The sequence below is a fragment of the Pantherophis guttatus genome, chromosome 2, assembly GCF_059756535.1.
Source record: "Pantherophis guttatus breed Tessera chromosome 2, ASM5975653v1, whole genome shotgun sequence".
Taxonomy (NCBI): Eukaryota; Metazoa; Chordata; class Lepidosauria; order Squamata; family Colubridae; genus Pantherophis; species Pantherophis guttatus.
Genome location: NC_142064.1, coordinates 18,727,626 through 18,754,103, shown reverse-complemented (window position 1 = coordinate 18,754,103; position 26,478 = coordinate 18,727,626). Strand labels below are relative to the sequence as shown.

The following is a 26,478-nucleotide window of genomic DNA, read 5'->3' as shown; positions in this document are numbered from 1 at the left end:
AAATATGCCTCTGTTAAATGAATGTATATTAAGTGTTTGATATTACTATTACATGGATGGAATTGGAGGGCCTATAAATCTAATAGTAAAGATTAGCATTTAATGTTCTATGTGTTTTAAAATCTAGAGGTATGCAAGCATCGAGCTGGCTAGAAAAAACGGTTCTTCAGCTTTCTTAAACTGACTTCAAGAGATTCTGAAGAATATCAAGTCTATCTTGGCGATAGTCATCATATAGAAAACTGAAATAAAGATGAAAAAAATATAAAAGCTTTAGCTCTTACAAAATGCTTGTGACTAACCCATGATTCTTCTGATTAAATTTTCCAGAACCAGAATCCGTTGGACTATGAATGAAGAAAATCATAGGAACAACAGTCTTCTGTAAACGTGACACTTTTCCTACAATAGAAAATCATTATAAAAACACTAATTGCTTGAAGGAAAAAAAAATGGAAATTAACAATGTACCCTCTCTGAAGAGAAATGACAGTTTTATTCCGAGCACAACCCAAAATGTCTCTGGTCTTTTTATTTATGATGGTGTTGAAGAATGTTGGAATTCTATTGAAGGCAAGGTAGATGGATTTGACAGCTCACAAGTAGATTCCACACTAGCAAGTCAGATTTCTGAGCGCACGGACAGCTGTTGCTTTAATGCTAAAGTCTTAACTGCTTGTCAAACAACCGAATACGCCAAGACATGTGAAAAGGGTAGGCTCAGCAAAGTTCTGAAAAAGGACATACTGTCTGAGAGTCACACCAGGGTTCCTCTAGAAGATAAATTCTACTTAGCAGAGAATTCCACTTTTACGGTGGATAGTGGCATTGAGCTTCACCTGGATGGAAACTTTATTGAAGCCACTGAGATTTTTCAGAATGATTTTCTTGAAGATACTGAATGTTCTGATGTGATGATGGAGGAGATCTATGAGGACTGGGAAGCAAAGCTGAAGTTTCTGTTGGAAAGTGATGACGAGGAAGATGAGCTAATTCCGAGTACCGATTGTGATGGATGTTCGTACTTCCTCAGTGAAATGCCTCGCCTGTTTCAAGTATCAGATGACACTCTGCCTATGGAGACCACCATTGGCTTCAGAAGTCATCCGTCAAAGTCCAAAGAGGTAGCTGTCAGGAGCAACTTGACAGCGTACAGACCATCAACTTTGCAAACAGGAATGGCTCTTACCGTTGGACAACAGCAGAGTATGAATCCCGGTATGAAAACCAAAGAAAAACAGAAACAACCGGTGATCAAAAATAACTACTCCAGAACAGGAGAAGAAAATCATAGCAACAGTTGCTCAAGTTGTCATGTTTCTGCTCTCAGACCACAAGGCATAGAAAATGGGACTTCAGCAATGAAATCGCCTTCACGGCGCTTAGATGTTTCTTCAGCAACGGCAGGCAAGCAAGATACAGCAGAATGCAAAAACTTCTCAGGGGAAATCAAGTCTCAGCGAATAATTCAGGTGGGAAAGAAAACAATGCAAGGAAAGTCCGGTCTGCCCCATTCTTCAGAAGATCCTTTAAAGGCGCTACCCCCTAAACCGCTTCACAACTCCAAACTTCATACAATTCAGAGGGAAACAAATCATCTAGGTTCAGCCACGTCGCTTCACAGACAAGGAAAGACCACCTTGGGGTTAACCAATGTTACAGACAAGGATGCTTTATTTCATAGTCAAGGAAGCGGACAAAGGGACCGATTGGTAGGCAAATGGATTACTGGTCCGTCAGAAGGAAGCCAAGCAGCAGAGGAAAGGGCTACGCTGAAGGTAAGAAAATTTTTATTTCTGTAACGTATCTTTGGGAAGATGCAACTCCAGGGACTTCAAATGTACTTGATTCCAACATGTCCTGAAAGAATGCGAGCCATTCAAGCTGCTGATTGACGGCTACTGCTGTTGAGGAAATCTGGTTTTGAAAAATGGCCCAGATTAACCATAGCTGCTATCCTAATTATAGAAAGAGGGCAGGCGTGGAAGGTCCTGATAATAGCAAGTGGTACTAAGGGGACCGGTAGACAGCTGGAAAGAGAAATCTGATATTGAATCTATTCAATGTCCTTTATTGAAGCAGTGGCTTTTTCCTACCAGGCAGCTTCTCAACTCTGGACAGAATGAACTCCTTATTGCTTTGGAATTAGAAAGAGTTTAGAGAAAAGAGGTTGCTTGCAATTCTGGAATTACCTGGATGGTACATTCTACTTCTTTCTCAAGAATTTTAGAATTGTAATAGGATCTCCTGCTTGAGCGGGGGCTGGACTAGAAGATCTCCAAGATCCCTTTCAGCTCTATTCTGATTCTCAGAACTATAGCAATAGACTTATATACCACTTCATAGTGCTTTGCAGCCCTTTCTAAGTGGTTTACAGAGTCAGCATATTGCCCCCAACAATCTGGGTCCTCACTATGATTTCTCATTCCTAAATTTTCACGGTCCTTTAAGCAATCTTAGCTAAACTAAGGCTTACTAGGCTACTGATCTCTCATAGTATAATATTGCCATGCACAGAAAGGTGTTATTGCAATTTAACAATGAAAGAAATAAGGAATATAGTAGCTGGGTCCAGCAATCATTTTCTAGATGCACGTTGTATTATTATTTTTTTGCAAGCTCAGCAGAAAAAAAACCCTGAAAAATGTCCTTCTTCAACTTCATTCACGGTGTGTTTTTCTTAAATGCAGAGAGATGGAAAATGAAAGAGAAATTGTACAGAACAGGAACTGGATAGTATTGGGAGGGTGTGTGAAGAGTGGTGGTAGTGAACAGCTTTCATCTTCTCTTTCCATCTGGTGGCATATAGCCTTTCAATTTTTTTCCGCTCTGGTCCAAATCTCACATTTGGACCAGCCAGAGAGCCAAGTCTGCTTCAACTTAGCAAACTTTACTTTCTACATTCCTTGCTACTCTTTTTTTTTTTTTAAAGGGTGATGGGGGAGTGAGAACAAGAGAATTAAGTCTGCCATGAAATTATAATTGATCTGGAAAATTTTGACATTTGGATCTTGTGTACACTTTGAGATGTGGTGATTGTACAAAAAAAGCTACTATGACAGGACTTTGGAAATCATTATTATACACAAGAATGTAAAGTCACCACTGTTAGTTCTTTAGCTGGTGTTGACCTTCATTCGCATTGACTTCTTCCCAAGAACCTAGGATATCATAGTGTGTTAGTGTAGTATATGTGCAGATCAGAGGTGAATTTCAGCAGGTTCTGACCAGTTCTGGAGAACTGGTAGTGGAAATTTTGAGCAGTTCGGAGAACCGGTAGTAAAAATTCTGACTGGTCCCGCCCCATCTATTCTCTGCCTCCCAAATCCCAGCTGATTGGGGGAAATTGGGATTTTATAGTATTCTTCCTCTGCTACGCCCACCAAGCCATGCCCACCAAGCCATGCCATACCCACCAAGCCACACCCACAGAACCGGTAGTAAAAAATTTTGAATCCCACCACTGGTGCAGATCCACAAAAATTACACCATAAGTTACTAGGACCACCATTGCCAGTTTATACCATAATATTTCAATTTTAATTTTCAGATCTTGATAATATGTGGTCTTCTCAAATTCTTTCTCTTCTGTTCTACAATACTGATACTGGCACTGCCATCTCAGTTATCCACGCTCTCTGCTTTACCTGTTTGTATTTGGAAAACCCACAATATTTTAACCCGCTCATTTTCAACTACTTTTCCAACAATATATCCCAACCAATTTTTCATTACTAGCACATGATAATTTTTAGAAATGTTTCAGGACTCATTTTTGTGACTGTGTTACACCGTTGTTTATAATCAGTTCGTGTGATCTTCCTGCATGAGCTCAATATATGATCTACTGTTTCTTCTGCTTCTTTCTACAATTTGCACTTTGATTCATTTGATGATTTTTTTTCAGTTCTGGTCCTGATTAGTTCAAATAGCTTGCTCTTGAACAAGCAAAATTAAGCCTTCAGTTTCTTTTTTTAACATGCCAGTTTTAAGCCATTGCCAGGTTTTATTTTTATCCATTTTCTCCTTGATCTTTTGTAGATCTTGACCATGTAAAGCTTTTCCTTGCCAGCATTCTGTTTGTGTTTTTATTACATTATATTGATATGTATGTTCTGTTACCTGAACCTTCTGTAAATTCTAATTTTTAACTTTAACTTCAGTAATTGTACTTGACTGTCTGTTATATAATCAGTCAATTTTCTTCTCTGGCAGTTTGTTTGACTTGAGATTAGCCCCTGCCTCTATTGTTTTATAATTATTATGATAGGCAACATCGAGTCAATAGGCAGATCTTGTTTGAGGGTGTTAAAGATATAATTACAGCATATATTCCAAGCAAAGCTGCCATTTGCAATTGACTGACGATGATTTTGTCCAAAGGCAGTGAACATACTTAATACTCCTGTTTCCTATTTTCCTCATCACAACAATTGTGAAGTGAGCTTGGCTGAGAGACAGAGACCATTCCAAAGTCATCAGTCAGATTTCATGCCTAAAACAGAACTAGAACTTAACCACTACATCAAACTGGTTCTCTTTGTAAATTTGAATTAAATTTTTAAAAAATACATTTTCTCTTTAAGACTGTCTTTAGGTGTATGTGTATATGTCTTATTTTATTGCCTCAATAAATGACACTCCTATAGTGGAACATCTTTCAGTAACTAACACTGAAAAAATTAAAATGGAATAAATAAAGCCAACTTCTATTGGAAAGAAAAATAAGCTGAACTTTTAGCTTTCTTCATATATATTGTCTCCATCTTTTACATGCTTAGGTATGGGTGAAATTTTCAGGCTGAGTCCTGATGACATTGTGGGTAGCTTCCCAGAAGTGATTTCTGTTGTCTTCTTCTATTCCCAATCTAGCCTACATCCCTGGCATTTCCTGATGGTCTCCCATCCAGTGTGACCCAAGTTCCACTTTTGAACCTAGATAAGGTCAACCAGATGCTGTCACTTTCTGCAGCTCTTCAGATTTAAGGACATGCTTAAATAACAATGGCGTATTTGTTGTCAACCATTGTTAATCCTATGTTAACCATTTTAATCCCACGTTAAAAATCCAGAAATATGAAATAAGCTTTCCAATGCTCAACTTTATCCTTCTATTTCTAAAACCAGAAATGTTTTGGACTATTTAAAAGCACATCAGTTGCTCATGGGTCCCAGAAGCCAGGTCATTGGATAGTCATTTTGAAACCAGCATGCTTCAGAATCACAACATATTTCCATTTGCTCAGAGAGTGAGTAGAAAGCATACAAACCCTTCCATGTCACCAGTTCAGAATCGTTTTGGTGACAGGCCTATCATGACAAATTGACATTTCTTCAACTTGCCAGAAGGTCAGTGGTGTCAGTGAAGAGTTGATGCAATCTGTCAGCGGGCAGAGTTTCAAGGCAGAAGAAGGAGAAAACAACCAAGCAAGTTCTTCATGTACCATAATGTTCTCATAGTTTTCTTCCATTGCATCAGTTCAGAGAGTTTTGCCCAGCAGGTTCTGGAGAACCGGTAGCGGAAATTTTGAGCAGTTCGGAGAACCGGTAGCGGAAATTTTGAGCAGTTCGGAGAACCGGTAGTGGAAATTTTGAGCAGTTTGGAGAACCGGTAGTGGAAATTTTGAGCAGTTTGGAGAACCGGTAGTGGAAATTTTGAGCAGTTTGGAGAACCAGTAGTGGAAATTTTGAGTAGTTCGGAGAACCGGTAGCGCAAATTTTGAGCAGTTTGGAGAACCAGTAGCACAAATTTTGAGCAGTTCGGAGAACCGGTAGCGGAAATTTTGAGCAGTTTGGAGAACCAGTAGTGGAAATTTTGAGCAGTTTGGAGAACCAGTAGTGGAAATTTTGAGTAGTTCGGAGAACCGGTAGCGGAAATTTTGAGCAGTTTGGAGAACAAGTAGTAGAAATTTTGAGTAGTTCGGAGAACCGGTAGCGGAAATTTTGAGCAGTTTGGAGAACCGGTAGTGGAAATTTTGAGCAGTTCGGAGAACCGGTAGCAGAAATTTTGAGCAGTTCGGAAAACCGGTAGTGGTAATTTTGAGCAGTTTGGAGAACCAGTAAATACCACCTCTGGCTAGCCTCAGAGTGGTGTGGGAATGTAGATTTTGCAATGTCCTTCCCCCAGGAGTGGCGAGGGAATGGGAACTTTGCAGTATCCTTCCCCTTGGAATGGGGTGGGAATGGAGATTTTGCAGTATTCTTCCCCTGCTGCACCCAAGCCACGCCCACAGAACCGGTAGTAAAAAAATTTGGATTTCACCACTGGTTTTGCACACACATGAGGTTGTCTGTCTTCAGAAAGCAAAGGACCACAACAATGGAAGATTTTTCAATAGGCAACCTCCAGCAGTGTCTCATTGTAAAGCTGCAAATAGACAAACTTTTTATAAAAAACTCCAACAATGATCAATGTGGGGTTTTTTGTGTGTGTTTCAACTTCCCTCCAGCTTTGCTTGCTCTAAACCCAAAACCTATTTCTTCTTCTTTATATATTTGTCTTGGGAAACATTCCAAGGCTTTACTTAAAAAGCAGATGTTGCTTTTACCGTAGGAACAACTGATCAAAGAAGCTGAGGACGACGGTACTGTGTGATTATCGGAATCACCTGCAAATTCATACTGTGAAATTTCCCTCTGGCTGCAATGCAAAAGAGAGAGGGAAAAATAAAACACCCCTTTTCCTTTGAACATGATCTGGTTAATAGTTGTACATCTGAGTAATGCATGATGTGAAACTGCTTTTATGCCCAGCCAGGCTTATCGTTATGTATCTCCAATGGGAGAACTGAAGGTTTAATTTGAACGGAATGGAATTTTAATTGGCCTTTTGATAGCTGTGTAATTTGATGTACCCTTGTAGTTATTTTAAAAATGGTTAGTGTTTGGCACAAGTTATTTTCAGATCTGGACCAAGCCTTTTTTTCATATGTATACAGCATGGGGCGAAAATCATCCCTCAGAATTCCTGCTGATGTCATAGGACAGGGGTAGCAAACTTGATTTCATTGAGGGCCGCATCAGGGTTGTGTTTGACCTCAGGGGGCCGGGGTGGGCGTGGCCGGGATGCACGTGGCCAGCTCGACGTCACTTGTGTCAGGGGCGCCTATGGCGGCCTGAGTGCTCTGCCAGCGAAAATGAGCTCCCAATCTCCATTTTCAGCTGGGACGGCTTTCTGCAACCATCTGCCAGTAAAAACGGAGCTCAGGAGGACTGCACGGCCCTCCCGACCTCCGTTTTCACTAGTAGAAGGTTGCAGGAGGCTGTCCAGGGGTGAAATCCAGCAGGTTCTGACAGGTTCTGGAGAACCAGTAGCGGAAATTTTGAGTAGTTCGGAGAATCGGCAAATACCACCTCTGGCTGGCCTCAGAGTGGGGTGGGAATGGAGATTTTGCAATATCCTTCCCCCTGGAGTGGGGTGGGAATGGAGATTTTGCAGTATCCTTCCTCTGGAGTGGGGAGGGAATGGAGATTTTGCAGTATCCTTCCCTGGAGTGAGGAGGGAATGGAGATTTTGCAGTATCCTTCCCTTGTTATGCCCACCAACCTATGGCACGCCCACCAAGCCACACCCACAGAACCGGTAGTAAAAAAATTTGGATTTCACCACTGAGGCTGTCCCAGCTGAAAATGGAGATTGGGAGCCCGTTTTTGCTGGCAGAGGCACTGCGGTCTGGTCCTTCGCTGTTTCCAGGGTGGCTTCGCGGGCCAGATCTAAGCACCCTTCCATAGAAGAGATCAAAGTAACAAGTATATGACACCCTTGGCAGTTGTTAACGTATACAACATCAGTTGAGAATATTTTGGAGAAATGTATGGTTTGGTGAAGTTACGAATAAATGTTTCAGAATGAAATGGGATTAGAATTTCAACATTTGTTGCAGTCTATAATCAATTATTTTCTATTATGTTTGAGCTGTGTAACACTGCCACCACATTTAGAAGGATACAATCTGTTCATTACATGTGCAGCATTAAAGGAGTTTTCAATAAAACTTCCCCACTTCCTGTTTCCTCTTCTACTCTTACCTGTTACGCCCAAAACCCAGCTCACTTAAAGCAACTAAGTCACTTTATTTATTTATTATTTATTTTATTAATTTTATTTCTATACCGCCCTTCTCAAACTTTCAATTTGATTTAGCATGCAATCAATAAACATTATATACAGGGGTCCTAGCAAAGTTTTGGCACTTTGCTAAGCAATCCTGAGCAAAAGTTGAACCACAGTTTGTATAACTTTCACCCAATACATTTCAAAAACAAGACGAAGGTGGACCAAGTACATATCACAGAACGACGTCGTGATGTTTTTGATAAATCATTATTTCTCCCATCCTATTAGGTCAGCATGCTAGCGGTACAGGTTGTCCTTAGGTTATGACTGTAATTTTGCCTGGCAATTACAGTCGTAAGTCGTGACAGTGATAAAGAGCGTCACCATGTGGTCAAGAGGGCCGTTTTCACAACCTTTTTTGTGGTAGTTGTTAAGCAAATCCATTGATGGGTATTGGCTGGTTTTTGCTGGAAACTGAAAGTAAACAGAGTTTCTGTCACAACTGTCTTAAATCATAGCCATGTGACTCAGTGGTGAAATTCCATTTTTTAAACTACCGGTTCTGTGGGCGTGGCTTGGTGGGCGTGGCTTGGTGGGCATGGCAGGGAAGGATACTGCAAAATCTCCATTCCCATCCCACTCCAGGGGAAGGATACTGCAAAATCTCCATTCCTACCCCACTCTAGGGCAAGCTAGAGTTGATATTTGCTGGTTCTCCAAACTACTCAACATTTCTGCTACCGGTTCTCCAGAACCTGTCAGAACCTGCTGGATTTCACCCCTGACGTGACTACAGTGTACTGCAACGGGCCATAAATGCAGGCTGGATACTAAATGGCTAAAATGCGGTCACATGACCTGTAGGGAGATGGCAGAACTTCATAACTGGATCATAAAGTCTTTTCTGGAGGATCCATTGTAACTTTGAATGGTTGCTAAGCGACCTACTGCACGTTGAGAATCATCTTTGAGAAATGGTCAATGAATATAAACAATTCGGTTCACTGGGCCCTAAGTTCTCTTCCTGTCACCCTCAGGGTCTTGCTGCAAATGTTTTCTTACCAGGGCATTTTAAGCAATTAATATGTGTGTGTGTGTGGGGGGGGGCATTTCATAGATGTAGTAATGAATGCAGCTTTATCTGCTCCAATATTTGAAGGACTGTCACAGAGATGAGGGGGTCAACCTGTTTTCCAAAGCACCTGAAGACTAGACAAGGAATAATGGATGGAAACTGATCAAGGAGAGATTCAACCTAGAAATAAGGAGAAATTTTCTGACGGTGAGAACAATCAACCAATGGAACAGAAGTTGCCTTTGGAAGTTGCGGGAGCTTCATCACTGGAGGCTTTCAAGAAGAGATTGGACTGCCATTTGTCAGAAATGGTGTAGGGTCTCCTGCAGTGAGGGCAGGGGTTGGACTAGATGACCTACAAGATCCCTTCCAATTCTATTATTCTATTATACTTGCATTGCTTTCGAACTGCTAGGTGGGCAAGAGCAGGAGCTCACCCTGTTGCACGGTACTCGGTTCTCGAACGCGGCTGTCAGCTTTCCAGCTGACAAACTCAGCATCTTTAACGGCTGAGCCATCACACACCTGGAGGTCCACCAGGAAGTGTCCACCAGGAGATCCACTAGGAGGTGTCCCAAAACTTCAGTGAGAGAAAACTCTCTGATACTAGTCCTACAACTACTATTTTCTGCACTTTTACTTCCCATTCCCATTCAAAATACTCAACTTTGAGCTATCATATTTGGGCAGTAAAAATGTTGGGCAGCCATTAGTACTAGCAATGAATTAAAATTTTCTGTGTCTCTTTGTCTATGGAGATTCTCAGTCATCCAGGTCATGCTTGTGCCAAAGGGGCTTTTTCAAGAGGCAACTGGACTTTCTGGTTTTTCTTTGAAGATGTTTTGCTTCTCATCCAAGAAGCTTCTACAACTGAAGAAGAGTTGAAGAAGCTTCTTGGATGACAAGCAAAAGATCTTCAAAGAAAAACCAGCAAGTCCAGTGGCCTCTTGGAAAAAGCACCTTTGGGACAATCTGTATCTCTTTGGTGCCATCTTCTGGTCTTCTAAATTTTTGCAATCCAATTTGCAGTTAACACACACAAGTGTAATGAGAATAAAAGCAGAAAATGTTTCACCGACTATGGCTGAGATGAGCTTCCAGCTGCTGCTGCCACCAGCTGACTGGGTCAGGTTCTAGAAATTAGATCATATGTAAAAGGTGTAGATATATCTTGTGTCCACAAACAACTTTTTGGCTGCTTTCTGTGTATACTTTCCAAATTTTTAGGATATAATTTAACCATATTTTCATATCTTTGACCAGTGGTGGGTTTCAATTTTTTTTACTACTGGTTCTGTGGGTGTGGCTTGGTGGGCGTGGCTTGGTGGACATGGCAGGGGAAGGATACTGCAAAATCTCCATTCCCACCCCATTCCAGGGGAAGGTTACTGCAAAATCCCCATTTCCTCCCGATCAGCTGGGACTTGGGAGGCAGAGAATAGATGGGGGCGGGGCCAGTCAGAATTTTTACTACCAGTTCTCCAAACTACTCAAAATTTCCGCTACCGGTTCTCCAGAACTGGTTAGAACCTGCTGAAACCCACCTCTGTCTTTGACCCCTATTTATTTTCACCCTGCCCTACATACAATCTTTGGAACATGAAATCAAAAAATCAGTCTGATCTCAATGTAATTGCAAAGGAACAAGAACACAACAAGAATGGACCATGGTCCTTGTTCAGTGACCACATGATTTCTCCTGATTTCTGCTGAATATGATTTCAGTCCATTAAAGAAGGAATATCCCCCTTTCTCTTGGGACAAGGGACAAGCTGTGGGGCGGAGGCTGCAAAGATTTCTGAATGAACAATGGAGGCAGGGATGTAAGATGAAAAATATGTGGTTGACTGTTTTGCATGTTTGGAATTTGATTGATTATGCGCTATCAAATGAGTGTCAATACTTAGAAACCACATAGAAAGACCTTACCTAGGATGATCTGCTTCTCAACCAACCTGGTTCTCAAAGTCTGCCAATCGTTCATCTGTTGTCACCGAAATTGAGTGTATGTATCCACCTTGCTAAAGGGACGTGGTGGCTCAGTGGCTAAGATGCTGAGCTTGTCGATCAAAAAGGTCGGCAGTTCAGCAGTTCGAATCTCTAATGCCGCGTAATGGGGTGAGCTCCCGTTATTTGTCCCAGCTTCTGCCAACCTAGCAGTTCGAAAGCACGTAAAAAATTCAAGTAGAAAAATAGGGACCACCTTTGGTGGGAAGGTAACAGCGTTCCGTGCGCTTTTGGCATTGAGTCATGCCGGCCACATGACCACGGAGACGTCTTCGGACAGCGCTGGCTCTTCGGCTTTGAAACGGAGATAAGCACCGCCCCCTAGAATCGGGAACAACTAGCACATATGTGCAAAGGGAACCTTTACCTTTACCTTTATCCACGTTACTGCTGAAATTGCTGCATCCATCTTTTCCCCTCTTCCATCTTTCCCAGTACAATCGATTCCTCAAAGAGGCTAGGTCTTTGCATAATGTGTCAAAAATATAATATTTGAGCCTGTTCATTTATGCTTTGAATGAGAACCTTGGGTTGATTTGTCTCATGGGCTTAGAAGCTAGGGTTTTGTGGTCCAGTTTAATTTCATTTCATTAGGGCAATGAATATTTTACAAGGGCAAGTGTCAGATCTGAAAGGTTTCCTTAATGACAAAAAAAAAAAATCCTTGTTTAAAACGTCATCCTTTTTTGGGGGTGGGGGAGGCTGCTGGCAGTTGTTAAGAAAAGAATTCACAGGGGAGGCTGTTGCTTAGAAACCTGGAGCGGATAAAAGCACAATTCCCAAGGTGAAATCAGAGGCACCAGACCGTGTAACAAAGAGGCAAAAGAATGTACAGTAGATGAACAGGATGGCCTAATGGTGCTTTTTCAAGAGAGAACTCGATTTGAAGACATTTCGCTTCTCATCCAAGAAGCTTCTTCAGCTCTGGCTGGATGGTGGGGAATGGCAGGATTTATATTCCTTGCAGTCAGCTGGTCATTTGTATTCTTTTAGAGCAGGGGTGTCAAACTCAAGGCCCATTGGCCGAATCCATCCTGTGGGGTGCTTAGATCTGGCCCACGGGGTCACCCTGGAAACAGTAAAGGACCGGCCCGCGGTGCCTCTGCCAGCGAAAATGGAGCTCCGTTTTCACTGGCAGACGGTTGCAGGAGGCCATCTTAGCTGACAACGGAGCTCAGGAGCCCATTTTCACTGGCAGAGCGCTCGGGCCACCACAGGCACCCCTGACACGAGTGACGTTGAGCTGGCCCTGCCCACCGTGGCCCCGTCCACCCAAGGTCAAACACAACCCTGATGCGGCCCTCAATGAAATTGACTTTGACACCTCTGTTTTAGAGAGTCGTTGAGGCCACCTGGGGGTTTGTCTGTTGTCTTCAAATATAAATCTTTCCGTTCCTCACCATCCAGTCAGAGCTGAAGAAGCTTCTTGGATGAGAAGTGAAACGTCTTCAAAGAAAAACAAAGGAAGTCCAGTTGCCTCTTGAAAAAGCACCTTTGGGACAACCATGATCTGGATGACGGAGAATCACCATAAGCGAATAGGGCAGTGATGGCTAACCTTTTTGCTGTTGTGTGCCAAAAGCGGGGGGAGCCCGGGAGGGTGTGCGCGTGCATGCCCACACCCATAATTCAATGCACCCCACCCCCCACCCCCGTGCATGCATGTGCAACCCCCTGCGTTGCCCCCACTTTTGGCATGCAATGGCCCAGTAGGCCCATTTTTCACCCTCCCCAGGCACCAGAGGCTTTCTAGGAGCCTGGGGAGGGAAAAAACGGCCCTTCCCACCCCCACCCCAACCCCGGAGGCCCTCTGGAGGCTGGAAATGGGCCATTTGCCAGCTTCCGGTGGGATCGGAAGGCCAGTCTTTTGCTCTCCCCAGGCTCCAGAGGCTTTCTAGGAGCCTGGGGAGGGCAAAAACGGCTTTTCCCACCCCCTGGAGGCCCTCCGGAGGCTGAAAACAGATTGCTTCCCAACTTCCAGTGGGGCCTGAAAATCAGCTGGCCGGTGCGTGCATGCGTGCTGGAGCTGAGCTAGGGCAATGCTCGTGTGCCCACTGATATGCCTCCGCATGCCACCTGTGGCATGTGTGCAATAGATTCGCCATCATGGGAGTAGGGCAAGAGTTTTTACCTTGCTACATAATACATAAAACATAGATCTGCGTCAGTGGTGGGTTGCTCCCGGTTCTGTCCAGTTCTTGCGAATCAGTAGTAATAGTGGCGGGAGGCTACGCCCACCCACCCAGATGTCATAATGAACGATCTGCGCATGTGCAGAAGCGCGCGTGCGCTTCCATTGCAAACCGGTAGTAAAGGTAAGTAGAACCTACCCCTGATCTGTGTACAGAGACACCCTGGAAGTGAAATAAATTCACAACAAATAATAGATATTGGATGACTGAGACCTGGATGGTTGAGAATCCCCATAGTCACGAACAGGATAGATTGAGAAGGGGATACCTAAGTTGAGGTGAAGAAATGGCTGCTGAGCTTTGAAATGCCATTTAAAGGGATCCACCTTCTTGGTAGTACAAAGCACTGGTTTGGCCAGAAGTAACCAGTGGGGAATAAATAATTAGAAAATGAGGAATATATTTGTAGTTAAAAATAGGCATATCCAAGGAGGTTTGTACATTTCTGATGGTGGAGGGATGAGGACTTCAGGGGAATTAGGACTATCATTATAGATAGGAAGCTTAGGATAAATAATTGAAATCGACTATCATGCATATACAGGTAATCCTCAGTTAACAACCATTCATTCAGCAACTGTTCAAAGTTACAACAGTGCTTACGGCTGGTAACGGTCTTTACAAAAGGTTCTTACAGCCAATCCTCAAAATTCTGGCCCCCACAGTGCCCCCACAGCCATGAGATCGCAGTTCAAGTGCTTGGCAACCGGTTTGCCTTCAGAATGGTTGCAGCATTGCATGGTTACATGATCAATTCGATCCTGACTGCCTGGCTCAAGGTTGACTCAGCCTTCCATCCTTCCAAGGTTGGTAAAATGAGGACCCAGATTGTTGGAGGCAATAGGCTGACTCTGTAAACTGCTCAGAGAGGGCTGTAAAAGCACTGTGAAGCGGTATAGAAGTCTAAGTGCTTCTAGGATAAAATATTTAATTATTCATATAACTACAGCAGCTAGAATCGTACTTGCGCAAGCCTGGAAAATGTCCACTATTCCAACAGACTGTGCAATAATCCGGAAAATTTTCGAATGTGCAGAAATGGACAAACTTACTTTAGAATTAAACAATAAGGAAGGCTCGGAATATTACTTAACTTGGGATATTTGGTATCAATGGATAGAAATGAAAAATAAGGAATGTATAGAACAACATAAGATATAAAATGTGATTAAATATGTCGATTAAGTAGGAACATGTGGGAATAGATGAAGAAAGTTAAGAATTAAGTACTGTCAGAAAGACGTTGAATTGTATAATTATTACGGATGTATTTTTGTTATAGAGGTATTTTAACTTGGATTTTAAGTGTTAATAAAGGTTTTTCAAAAAAAAAAAGAAGTCTAAGTGCTATTACTATCAGCATTTGCCATCTTCCCTGCCAACTTCCCACAAGTTTATTATTTATTTATTTATTTATTTATTAAATTTCTATACCGCCCTTCTCCAAATAGGACTCAGGGCGGTGCACAGCCAAGGTAAAAACAGAGCATACAAAATTTAAAAACAGTATTAAAATAATTAAATATTTGGCCGTAAATTAAAACAACCCAATTTAAAATCAATTTAAAATTTAACTCAAGCCAGCCCAGCTAGTTGAAATAAATAGGTTTTCAGGGCCCGACGAAAAATCCGGAGGTCTGTTATTGTACGTAACTCCGGGGGAAGGTTGTTCCAGAGAGTGGGCGCCATCACAGAGAAGGCTCTCCCCCTGGGGGCCGCCAGCCGACATTGTCTGGCGGACGGCACCCTGAGGAGGCCCACTCTGTGCGAGCATACTGGCCGGTGGGAGGCTATTGGTGGCAGAAGGTGGTCTCGTAAGTACCCCGGCCCTAAGCCATGGAGCGCTTTAAAGGTGGTCACCAACACCTTGAAGCGCACCCGGAAGACCACCGGAAGCCAGTGCAGCTCATGCAGGAGAGGTGTCACATGGGAGCGCCTCGTCGCCCCCATAATCCCCCGCGCGGCCGCGTTCTGGACCAGCTGGAGCCTCCGGGTGCACCCCAGGGGGAGCCCCATGTAGAGAGCGTTGCAGTAGTCCAGGCGGGAAGTGACTAGTGCCTGAGTGACTGTGCGTAGAGAGTCCCGATCTAGAAAGGGACGCAACTGGCGTATCAGGCGAACCTGATAAAAAGCCCCCCTGGCCACGGCTGTCAAATGATCTTCTAAAGACAGCCGTGCGTCCAGGAGGACGCCCAAGTTACGAGCCCTCTCCGTGGGGGCGAGTGATTCGCCCCCAATAGCCAGCGATGGCGTCAGCTGGCTATATCGGGACGCTGGAAGCCACAGCCACTCGGTCTTGGAGGGGTTGAGTCGGAGCCTGTTTCTCCCCATCCAGGCCCGCACGGCCTCCAGGCACTGGGACATCACTTCAAGGGCATCGTTGGGGTGGCCTGGGGTGGAGATGTACAGCTGGGTGTCATCAGCGTACTGATGGAACTCCACCCCGAAGCCACGGATGATCTCACCCAGCGGCTTTACATAAATGTTGAACAGAAGGGGCGAGAGGACCGACCCTTGTGGCACCCCACAAGCAAAGTTAATGGAGAAGCTGGCAGAGAAGTGGTAAATTGCTCCTGTTGCCAATTGTATTTATTTCCTGAGGAGCCCAATGGGCAGCAGGGTAAGTGTGGGTCCCAGGCAGGCAGGTGGCTGCTTTGCTTGGTTGCACTTGCACTGCACCTGCCATCCCCAGCCTCGCTGTACTCGGGCTGCAGCAACCCCTCCTCTGCCCAACAGCCCCCCATAGTGCTCACCTGCCTGCCCCCCAACCTGCTTGTGACGACCAGGATCCATGACTTCCCGCTGGCTTCCCCATTGACTTTGCATGTTGAAAGCTGGCAGGAAGTCATAAGTCCCAGTCACATGAGGTTCTCGCTTGATGACCAACAATCCTTGTTTACAAAAGCAATGGGGACTGCTGGGATTGTTGTTGCTTAGCGATGTAGTGATATGACCTTGGGCTATTAAAACCACATAGTTTAGCAATGGAAATTGTGATCTCGGTTGCTATAGTTAAGCTGTTGTAAATCAGAGGTCCAGGCTTTTGCTCTGTGCGAAGATGTCTCTCCCGCTCTCGCAGAGAGCTTTATTTTTTATACAGTTTTTACAGGCAGACAAAAAGGCAGGACAGCAACAGTGTTCTAATTGGTAGAAGTAATTCACCCCCCTCTCAAGATGCCATTCTCTGAAGGTGAGATAATACAGATCAAAGCCAAAATGAGATCATACAAGCAGGCAAGATCCACAGCGCATGAGCTAAGGCAGTGTGCTGCTCTTAGCATGGCACCACGACCTTTGACCTACCTCTACATAAGCAAGGACTATCTATAAACGTGTCCCGATATCATGGAAAACATGATCCATAAATTTTTGACAGGCTGGTGTTCTGTTTGGCTACTCATAAGGCACCACTGTACAGGCAGTCCTCGACTTATGGCCAGTCAATTAGCAACAGTTCAAAGTTCTGACAGACCTGCCCCCAAACTGGCTCTGTTCTGAAATTCTGACAGCCACTCCCCCCCATGTGATCACATGACCACAAATTGGGTGCTCAGCAACAGATCAACATTTAGGGCCATTGGCATCATCCCATCTGACCACCATTTATGACAGCTTTGCTGAAAATGGGCATTTGTTTCCAGTTATCAGTAAAAATGCCCCATAGTGAGCAATGAGTTTACTTAACAACTGCGGCCTTTGCTTAACGACCGCAGATTCACTTAACGACCATGGTGCTTTCCTTAATGACTGCTGCAAAAAAAGTTGTAAAACCAGATTGGCCACATGATGATCCACCGTACGACCATCAAGACTCACAACAATAATGAGCAGGCTCCATTAGAGTCATAAGTCAAGGACTATCTGCGTGTTCATACTTCCCTGTGGCAATAGTCAAAGGCTGTTAAATATTTTACTCGTCTTCCATATAAATCAAAGTGAAGATCCCCAGAGGTTCAACTTGACAGAGGCATATTCTATCTACAACTTTTCTAGTTGTTCAGAAATGAAGGGGAAGGGATAGCGATTTTTAATATTTAATGATCCAGTAGTCATAATTTCACCACCGAGAGCCACTCTTTATTTCTCATCCAAAATTTGGATGCATCGGCAAGAGAGGACAAAGTCAGCTTTTCTATAAGTTCTTGTCAGTAAGTGTCTTTAGGCAGAATACCTCTGCTTGGGTGTTTTATAGGAATTTGGGCTCCAGGAATGAGGCTAATTGTGGACTTACAGACTGATGTGTGTGCCTTAGTTTCTGAAAACATCTGCCTAGTCCAAATCAGTGGTGAAATCCAATTTTTGTTACTACTGGTTCTGTGGGCGAGGCTTGGTGGGCGTGGCATGGCTTGGTGGGCGTGGCAGAGGAAGGATACTGCAAAATCTCCATTCCCTTTCCACTCCTGGAGGAAGGATATTGCAAAATCCCCATTCCCACCCCACTCTGGGGTCAGCCAGAGGTGCTATTTGCCAGTTCTCCGAACTGTTCAAAATTTCCGGTACCGGTTCCTCAGAACTTGTCAGAACCTGCTGGATTTCACCCCGGTCCAAATATTTGGAAGGTACCGTATATACTTGTGTATAAGACGAGTTTTTCAGCACATTTTTTATGCTGAAAAAGCACCCCTCGTCTTATACTCGAGACCAGCAGGTTCAGTCTCTTCACACAGGGTCGCTTTTCTCTGCGCCCGAGAAAGATCAAAAGACACGGAGCAGCCTTTAATGACCAAGTCGCCTAGATGAGGTAAAAGAAAACAAACCTCTGAGGGAAGGAGCCCATCGAAGCTGCCGGCGTTGCAGCCGCCCTCCCTCCCCGCAGCTTGGAGCTCCAAGCGGAAGAGGTCCTCAGCTGTTGCGAAGAAGCAGTAGCTCTGGGTGCGCCACACCCGCTTCTTTCTCTTTGAGATCTACTTTGCAAACAAGTTGCAAAGCGGTTCTCAAAGAGAACAAAGTGGGCGTGGAGCACCCAGAACTGCCGCTTCTTCACAACAGCCGAGGACGGAAGAGTTCGCTCAGGAGCGACGCCAGCAAGGAAGGCGGCTGGGTCAGAGGGAGGCATCTCGTTGCAGCCGCGACAGGGATGGTCTTGGATATACAGTACGTTTATTTACAGTACTTAGTCTGCTATATTTTATTTTTGAAATTTACCAGTAACTGCTGCATTTCCCGCCCTAGGCTTATACTCGAGTTAATAAGCCTGAGTGGCATAGGAGGCTAATGCCTCCTACTAAGGCAGTATTTAACATCCAGCTGCCTGTAATTACTGCGAATTCAATTCTCACCAGGCTTAAGGTCAACTCAGCCTTCCATCCTTTCTAAGGTGGGTAAAATGAGGACCCAGTTTGTGGGGGCAATAAACTGACTTTGTATAAAATATAAAAAAGTATGAAGGCTATTGCTTAACGCCTTGTAAGCCGCCCTGAGTCTCTGGAGAAGGGCGGCATATAAAAATAAATAAATAAATAAATAAATAGTTTTCCCAGTTTTTTGTGGTAAAATTCGGTGCCTCAGCTTATATTCGGGTCAGCTTATACTTGAGTATATACGGGTAAAATAGGAAGATTTACTTTATGAATGCTGCAGGTCCTTGCAGGTTAGGAGCCTTGCAGCTTGTGTGTGTGTTTGCACATGCGTGCATGTGCCTGCATGTGTGCGCCAAAGGTGCTTTTTTCAAGAGGCAACTGGGCTTTCTGGTTTTTCTTTGAAGACGTTTTGCTTCTCATCCAAGAAGGTCTGAGTTGAAGAAGCTTCTTGGATGAGAAGCAAAATGTCTTCAAAGAAAAACCAGAAAGTCCAGTTCTCTCTTGAAAAAAGCACCTTTGGGACAACCATGATGACTGAGAATCTCCATAGACGTGTGTGTGTGTGTGTGTGTGTGGATAATGGCGTTATGGTCTCAATGAATAAATAGTCCTTGATTTACAACAGTTCCTTTTAAATTTACAAGGGCACTGAAGAAAGTGACTGTCAGACTTCGATGCTATCTCAAAATAAATGAATTTCCAAACTGCCAATCTTTAAGGAAATCTTTTCTTTAATTGAGCACAGCAACCGGATCATGACTCGATGTGGACAAGACTGACCTTTTGCCCCCCAATCCCTCCTGTTCCGATCCCCAAATCTCTGCTTCTCATTGGCTATCTTCCAAGTCATTCTCCAGACTTCTTGTCTCGTCATTTCCCAGGAATGTCCCCCCCTCCTCATTTCCACGACAACCCGACTTCAAAGGGATTTAGCAGGCAAAAGTTCAGAGTTTATCTCTCTCCTCTGCTCTCTATGCCAGTGTTGAGGCGCTGACAGTGACCATTTTTCACACGACCGTTGCAGCATCCTGATGGTCACGTGATCAAAACTCAGATGCTTGGCAACTGACTCATATTTGGGACAGTTGCAGTGTCTCGGGGTCACGTAATCCCATGTTGTGACCTTTGGACAAGCAAAGTCAATGGGGCAAGCCAGATTCCCTTAGCAACCCGTGTTACTGACTTAACAATTGCAGTGATTGACTTAACCACTGTGGCAAGGAAGGTAGTAAAATGGGGCAAAACTCCCTTAACAACTGTCTCACTTAGCAACAGAAATTTGGGGCTTAGTTGTGGTCTACGTCAAGAACTAGCTATACATGGCTTGTGAATCTGTAAAAGGAGGATGAGTAAAGTAAAAGGGCAGAAGTTCCTGATTGTTGCTAATCTGTGAGCCATCAAGAGTCTAAATAATAGCAGTGTTCCAATATTTAAGGGATTGCCACAAAGAAGAGGGAGTAAAGCAGTGGTGGGTTGCTCCCGATTTGCACCGGTTCTATTGAACCAGTAGTAAAACTGGTGGGAGGCTTCTCCCACCGACCCCAACATCAAAACGCTTCTGCGCATGCGCAGAAGAGTGCGCAGCCCCGCTGTGAACCGGTAGTAAAGGTAAGTAGAACCCACCCCTGGAGTCAAGCTATTCTCCAAAGCATCTGAGGGTAGGACAAGAAGCAATGGGTGGAAACTAATCAAGGAGAGAAGCAACCTAGAACTAAGGAGAAATTTCCTGACAGTTAGAACAATGAATCAGTGGAACAACTTGCCTCCAGAAGTTGTGAATGCTCCAACACTGGAAGGTTTTTTTTTTTAATTGGTCTATATAACATTTAATTGCAAAGTTACTTCTTACATGAGGGTTGAGCTTAACTTTTTTAGGATATTCAGTTATAAAATCTTAAGGAAAGTTAATTTTGACATCTGTGGTCACCCCAGAAAACTTTTTCATTGTTCTGTCTATAAGTCAAAAGGATATTTGCTATCATAACAAATCAGTATTTAATTTACAGGCATCGTATATTTTTATAAACAATATGTGCTCCAAGAGATACTTTTAAATAATTTCAGCTAGTGGGTTGTTTTCAAGTATCTCTTGGAGCACATACTGTTTATAAAAATATACGATGCCTGTAAATTAAATATTGATTCGTTATGATAGCAAATATTTCTATGTATTATTTAACTAAAACTTGTTTTCTTTTTCCCTCACCGGAATTAGGTAACCTTGCTTCAGTAATATGCTATTGGTGTCTTATCAACTATCATCTTGTAACTTTTTTACATTGCAGCAGTTATTGAAGTAAAACACTTAAATTATGCTGAGAAATTAGTTAAAAACAAATTTGTAAAGCCAAATTAAAATGTGCAGTGCTGTGCAGCTTCACAAAGGAACATGTGCTCAAAAGGATTATTATATTGTTTAGCTTAAACAGGTGAAAATGATTATTGGGTCTGCAAAGAACAAAACAGACCAGTTTTTGATAAAAGTTCATAGCAGAAGTGAAAAAGATACTGTACAAAACAAAATTAAAAAGCAGTATTATTCATCTGTTTTTAGTTTTATAAATATTTAAAGTAGCATGTGAACTCAACTTTGTTTTTAACTATATAGTTTTCTAAGATCTCATCATTTATTCAGGTTCTTACTGCTTCCAGTGTCAAGGTGTATTTTACATTTCATGCACGTTATCATTTTCAAGTATGATTTCATGAACTGTTTTACTGTACCTATTGTACCTTTTATCAACTTTGGAGCTTTTTAAGAAGAGAGTAGACAACATTTGTCTGAAATGGGACAGGGCTTCCTGCTTGAGCAATGGGTTGGAAGAGAAGACCTCCAAATTCCCTTTCAATTCTATTATTCTAGTATTCTGTTATAATAGCAGGGTAGACAGATTGTAGGGAGCATATTGTCGTGGATTATTCGGTCAAATTACATATCATGCTAGAATCTATTGAAGACAAGAGATGCATTTTGGTGCCAAAGTAACAAAATAAATGCCAATGAGTGGCTCCCTAGACTGAGTTCAACCTAATTTCTCATTTCCCCAGCCTTTAGGGGCTGGAAATCATCTCATTTCCTGACAAGCCAGATGCCAATATTGTGACAACTGAGCATTCCCAAGATCTTCACAGAAGCTTCTCTAATCACAGTTTTGAAAAGGAGAAGGGATTAGGTGACACAAATCTCAACAACTGCATTATTTCACTTTCAGGAGCCAATTTGTCTCTCCGAGTTTCTTCATTCTCTTGGTAACAACCTTTTGATGAATAGGAGGGCAGCTGTACATTTTCCAAGTAACAGAAGACGGTGCAGATGTTCTGAATTTATAATATTGCGTTGTCTCAAGCCAAACAGTGCACGCAAAGCAAGGAATTCAGTTCCGAGACTTGACTTTGGGTTTTTGTGGTTTATAAACCAAGAAAGGCAAGCAGGCATCGACAAAGAGCAATAAAATCACAATAACCTAAAGAGCTTGCCTGCAAAGAGTGCCAAACAGCCAGAGCTCCGTTTTCGCTGGCAGAGGCACCGCGGGCTGGTCCTTTGCTGTTTCCAGGGCGGCCCCATGGGCCACGCCCACGCCCGGGTTAGCGAAGGGGAAAAAAGTCACAATACATCACGTGACGCCGCTGTGATGCCGCGAGTTTGACACCCCTGTTCTAGAACTACAATACTTGACAAACTGAACTACAACAATTTCTTAATGATGTTTTTGTTTTTTCGGTTTATTTGTTTTATGATAGCCCTGGATTCATTAATGGCCATGAGTACAGTGCATATATGTCATATATGAATCTGATTCCATGGGTCTAAAATCTAGTTTCCCTGCCTACGGTTTATTGCGTGACTCTGAATGAATCACTTTCAGCTTTATCTGCCATACAAGTTGGTAAAAGTAGAGTGAGTCCCATAGGCATGCTGTCTTGATCTCTCAAGACATGGCAAATGCAATAAATCAATCAATGTTCATTTGAGAATAAATAATAAAAGGCCATCTGTCTTCTAGACAATCAGAAGCTACTTCTGAAAATGTTGCCAAGAAAACTGAATAGACTTGTCCAGGCAGTTGCCAGGAGCAAGGGGATGGATCGGGGTGAAATCCAGCAGGTTCGGACAGGTTCTGGAGAACCGGTAGCGGAAATTTTGAGCAGTTTGGAGAACCAGCAAATACCACCTCTGGCTGGCCCCAGAGTGGGGTGGGAATGGAGATATTGCAATATCCTTCCCCCAGGAGTGGGGAGGGAATGGGGATGTTGCAGTATCCTTCCCCCGGAATGGGGTGGGAATGGAGATTTTGCAGTATTCTTCCCCTGCCACGCCCACCCAGCCATGCCCACCAAGCCACACCACGTCCACCAAGCCTCGCCCACAGAACTGGTAGTAAAAAAATTTGGATTTCACCACTGGGAGGGAGGCAGGGAGAGTGGGAGGGGGGGAGAGAGAGAGAGACAGAGACAGAGAGAGATGATAGATAGGTAGATAGATATGTAGATAGGCAGGCGGGCGGGCAGGCAGACATAGACAGATAGAGATGGATGGATGGATGGATGGATGGATAATAGATAGATAGATGTCAGCTCAAGGCAGAGAAATACCCAATACTCCTGCCTTCTATGTTTCCCACAATAACAATCCTCCTGAAAGGTACAAAGCCACCCAACCAGCTTCTATGCCCAAAGAAGGCCTAAAACTCAGTGTCTCCTGATTTCTTCACCACATCTTCACCACAACACCAAACTGGCTCACCCAATTGCCTTGGCTTTCATGACCCACTAAACATAAACTACCCAGAGTTTGCCAATGAGCCTAAACCGTAATTGACTAGCAATAATTCTGTGTGAGGTAGCTTTGATTTTCTCAGTTAATGCTGCAAAGATGGGAAGCTGGAGAGAGAATTACTCAATCAGCGTTTTTCAGTTAGTCAAGTAGATAAGAGAGCCTTCTCTGTGGGAGCACCCGCCCTCTGGAACGAGCTGCCTCCCAGAATACGGCTGATCCCGGATCTCCACACTTTCCGTAAGGCCCTAAAGATGTTTTTATTTCAGCAAGCCGGCCTGGCCTGAATAGGTTTTATGGGTTAGTTTTTAATTGTATAGCTTGGGGTTTTAAATTGGGAGGCCGATTAATTTAATTTATTTTTAGTTATCTTAACTTTTATATTGTATGTTATTTTAATTTTCGGCTGTTCACCGCCCTGAGTCCCTTCAGGGAGAAGGGCGGGATATAAATTCAATAAATCATCATCATCATCGTCATCATCATCATCATCATCATCAATATCCTAGGGCTGTATGAAGAATGGAATGGGAAGAGGCTTAGCTGAAGGTAAAGAGAAGGAGAATGTGAGCTATAAAAAAGAAGAGAAGAGCAAATAGGATATTTCTTGGGCCAAATGCCAGGTCCCCTATCTACAAGAAATAAAATGAAGCTAATTAATCGTTTTTACCAGCTGAACAAACAGCTGCCAAATGGAAAAACCCATAAAGCGTTTGTTTTGCTTTATGAATGACCAATCTTTGATCAAGAATATTACCATGCAAAATAACGACATTTATTTTTACTCCACTTTTAAAATAAAACAAGCCATTTGTTCTTGGCGAGCTATCTTTGCTCTATTCCTGAATCTTTTTGTAAGCTCATTTGAGAGACATCCCCAGGTATCCTTTGATGTGCCAGAACGGTTCAGTCACTGCAGGCAGCAGCTGGTCTCACAATCCTGGAGCTTCATATAATAAAAAACATGTAAATGTGTGCGCGAGTGCAACCTATTTAACGTTCACTGAAAAAAATGCGTATACTTCTGTGCTTCTGCCTCCCTTAGCAATAATTAAGTTGGTACTTGTGTGTAAGATAGGCATTTATGGAGTAACGACTAGTTTGGTTTTATTTTATTTTTTTTACCAAACATGATTTCATTTTTAATTTAAAAAATGTTAGGACATTTTAACTTGCTCATAATTTTTGATGCCAGAATTCTTTTTTTCTCCTATAAATGATGAACTGCCACCATTTCTTGCAGAACAGTTGTCACAACATGTCTGAATGGCACTTTTTCCAGCCGGGTGTACATGTGGCTTTAAGCATAGCAGTTGTTTTCATAGGGACAGGGGCCATGGGGGCTTTATTTATTTAAAAGTGTTCGTTTATTTATTTTTTTCCGATATAGCATAACATGCATGGACTTGCGATATGTATTAGCATTTCACCTAGATTAAAAACACAGTAAAATATGAATGTTAAAAAGATTTATATTCTGATCTCAATGTCAGGGGGTCCTCAAATTTTTTAAACAGGGGGCCAATTCACGGTCTCTCAGAGTGTTCGGGGGGGCAGACCTGTTGGGTGGGCGTAGCTAGGTAGTCATGTGACTGGGTGGGTGTGGCTAGGTGGTCATGTGACTGGGTGGGTGTGGCCAATTTAGCAGTCCGTTAAACAATACACATAAATTAAACTAATTTGTTATGCTCCTGGGGGTGGAAAGCAGGTTAGGAAAGGGATGTGGCTGCCTTGGGGGGTGGTGATGGTGAGGGACTTCTGTTTGTGTGTGTGTGTGTCTCCCTTCCTAGTGTGTGCACGCGAATGCACGTGTGTGTGCCCGAAGCCCCAAAATGCAATGCGATCAACCCCAGTGCATGCGCCCAACCCGGCGCATGTGCGTGCGTCCCTTGTGCATGCATGTACATCCCCAGCCTGCCCCCCGCCCCCCATGCATGTGCCCTGCCCCTGCCCCCTGCCTCCTGCCCCCTGTTTTGAGCTTGGAAAGCCTCCTGCACCTACCTGGAAGCCAAAATGGGGCACAGAGGGCCTGCGCAAGGCCCCCCCCCACCCCATTTTGGGCCTGGAAAGCCTCCTGCACCAACCTGCATCCCCCCACAAATGTGCCCCACCTCCAGTGCATGCACGCATGTGTCCCCCACATGCACCACGCCCCCCGTTCATGCACAGCAGAGACCTGAATACCAGGTGGCTGGCAGGAGGCGTGCGGACATTCATAGTGGTGCTGGGCTGGGGTGACGGCTGGCATGCCCGCAGAGAGGGCTCTGCGTGCCACCTGTGGCACACTTGCCATAGGTTTGCCATCACGGCTCTAGGACCAGGAAAAGGTTATTGCCCACTTCAATGGCCTAGTGCCTGACAGTAATGTCTCTCTGCAGCCACCGAACTCCTTTTGAGTTTCTTCAAAGCATTAACTTCCTGGATGTCTCCGGTGGCATAGGGTCAAGCATGGAAATGTGTCTCTCCATATTTTTTTTCTCTCTCTCTCTTTTTAAAGCTCAAACTAGCAGCATCTCTCCCAGCATGTAAGGAGGTGGGTTTCCCCCATGGAGAACACTTGGCAACTTTAAGACTTGTGGACTTCGATTCTGAACATGGCTGAGGAATTCTGGGAGTTGAAGTCCACAAACCTTAAAGTTGCCAAGTTTGGAGACTTGGCCCTGTAGATTGTTGCCTCCATCTTCCCCCTCCAATCAACAGTCATCTGCCCACCTTCATCTTTTTCTCCTCTTCTGCTGAGTCATGTCCACCCAGCCACAGCCAGTCTGATCACAAAACTTATAAGTCATAACAATTATTCACAACTTTGCTTTGTTGTACAATGGCAGCTTTACACCAGACCATTAAACCATTCAGGTATTATGTAGATATTTCTGCTATTGAAATAAGTAATTTACATGCAGGAAGTAGAAACTTCGTCAATTTTTCCTTTTTTTTTTTTTTGTTGGACCATCAGTTTTTTGTTCAGAGTAGCAAGCGTAAGTAATTTTGGAGATAATTCGGTTTTTTGTTCAGTTATGTATGACCTTTTATTAAACACCTTCTTCCGAAAATTTAAAACTTTATCACATTCC

General features: G+C 43.5%; 1 protein-coding gene across 2 annotated transcripts in view; it reads left to right on the top strand.

Moving 5' to 3' along the window:
* Window positions 1-329: 329 nt before the first annotated feature.
* ALPK2 (alpha kinase 2) overlaps window positions 330-26,478 on the top strand; it is an 89,877-nt gene continuing 63,728 nt past the window's right edge. For both annotated transcript variants that reach the window (XM_034442462.3, XM_087885609.1), the window contains exon 1: window positions 330-1,778. In XM_034442462.3, the coding sequence (XP_034298353.2) occupies window positions 354-1,778 (1,425 nt within the window). In that variant the 5' untranslated portion in view covers window positions 330-353. The remainder of the gene's footprint in view (window positions 1,779-26,478) is intronic.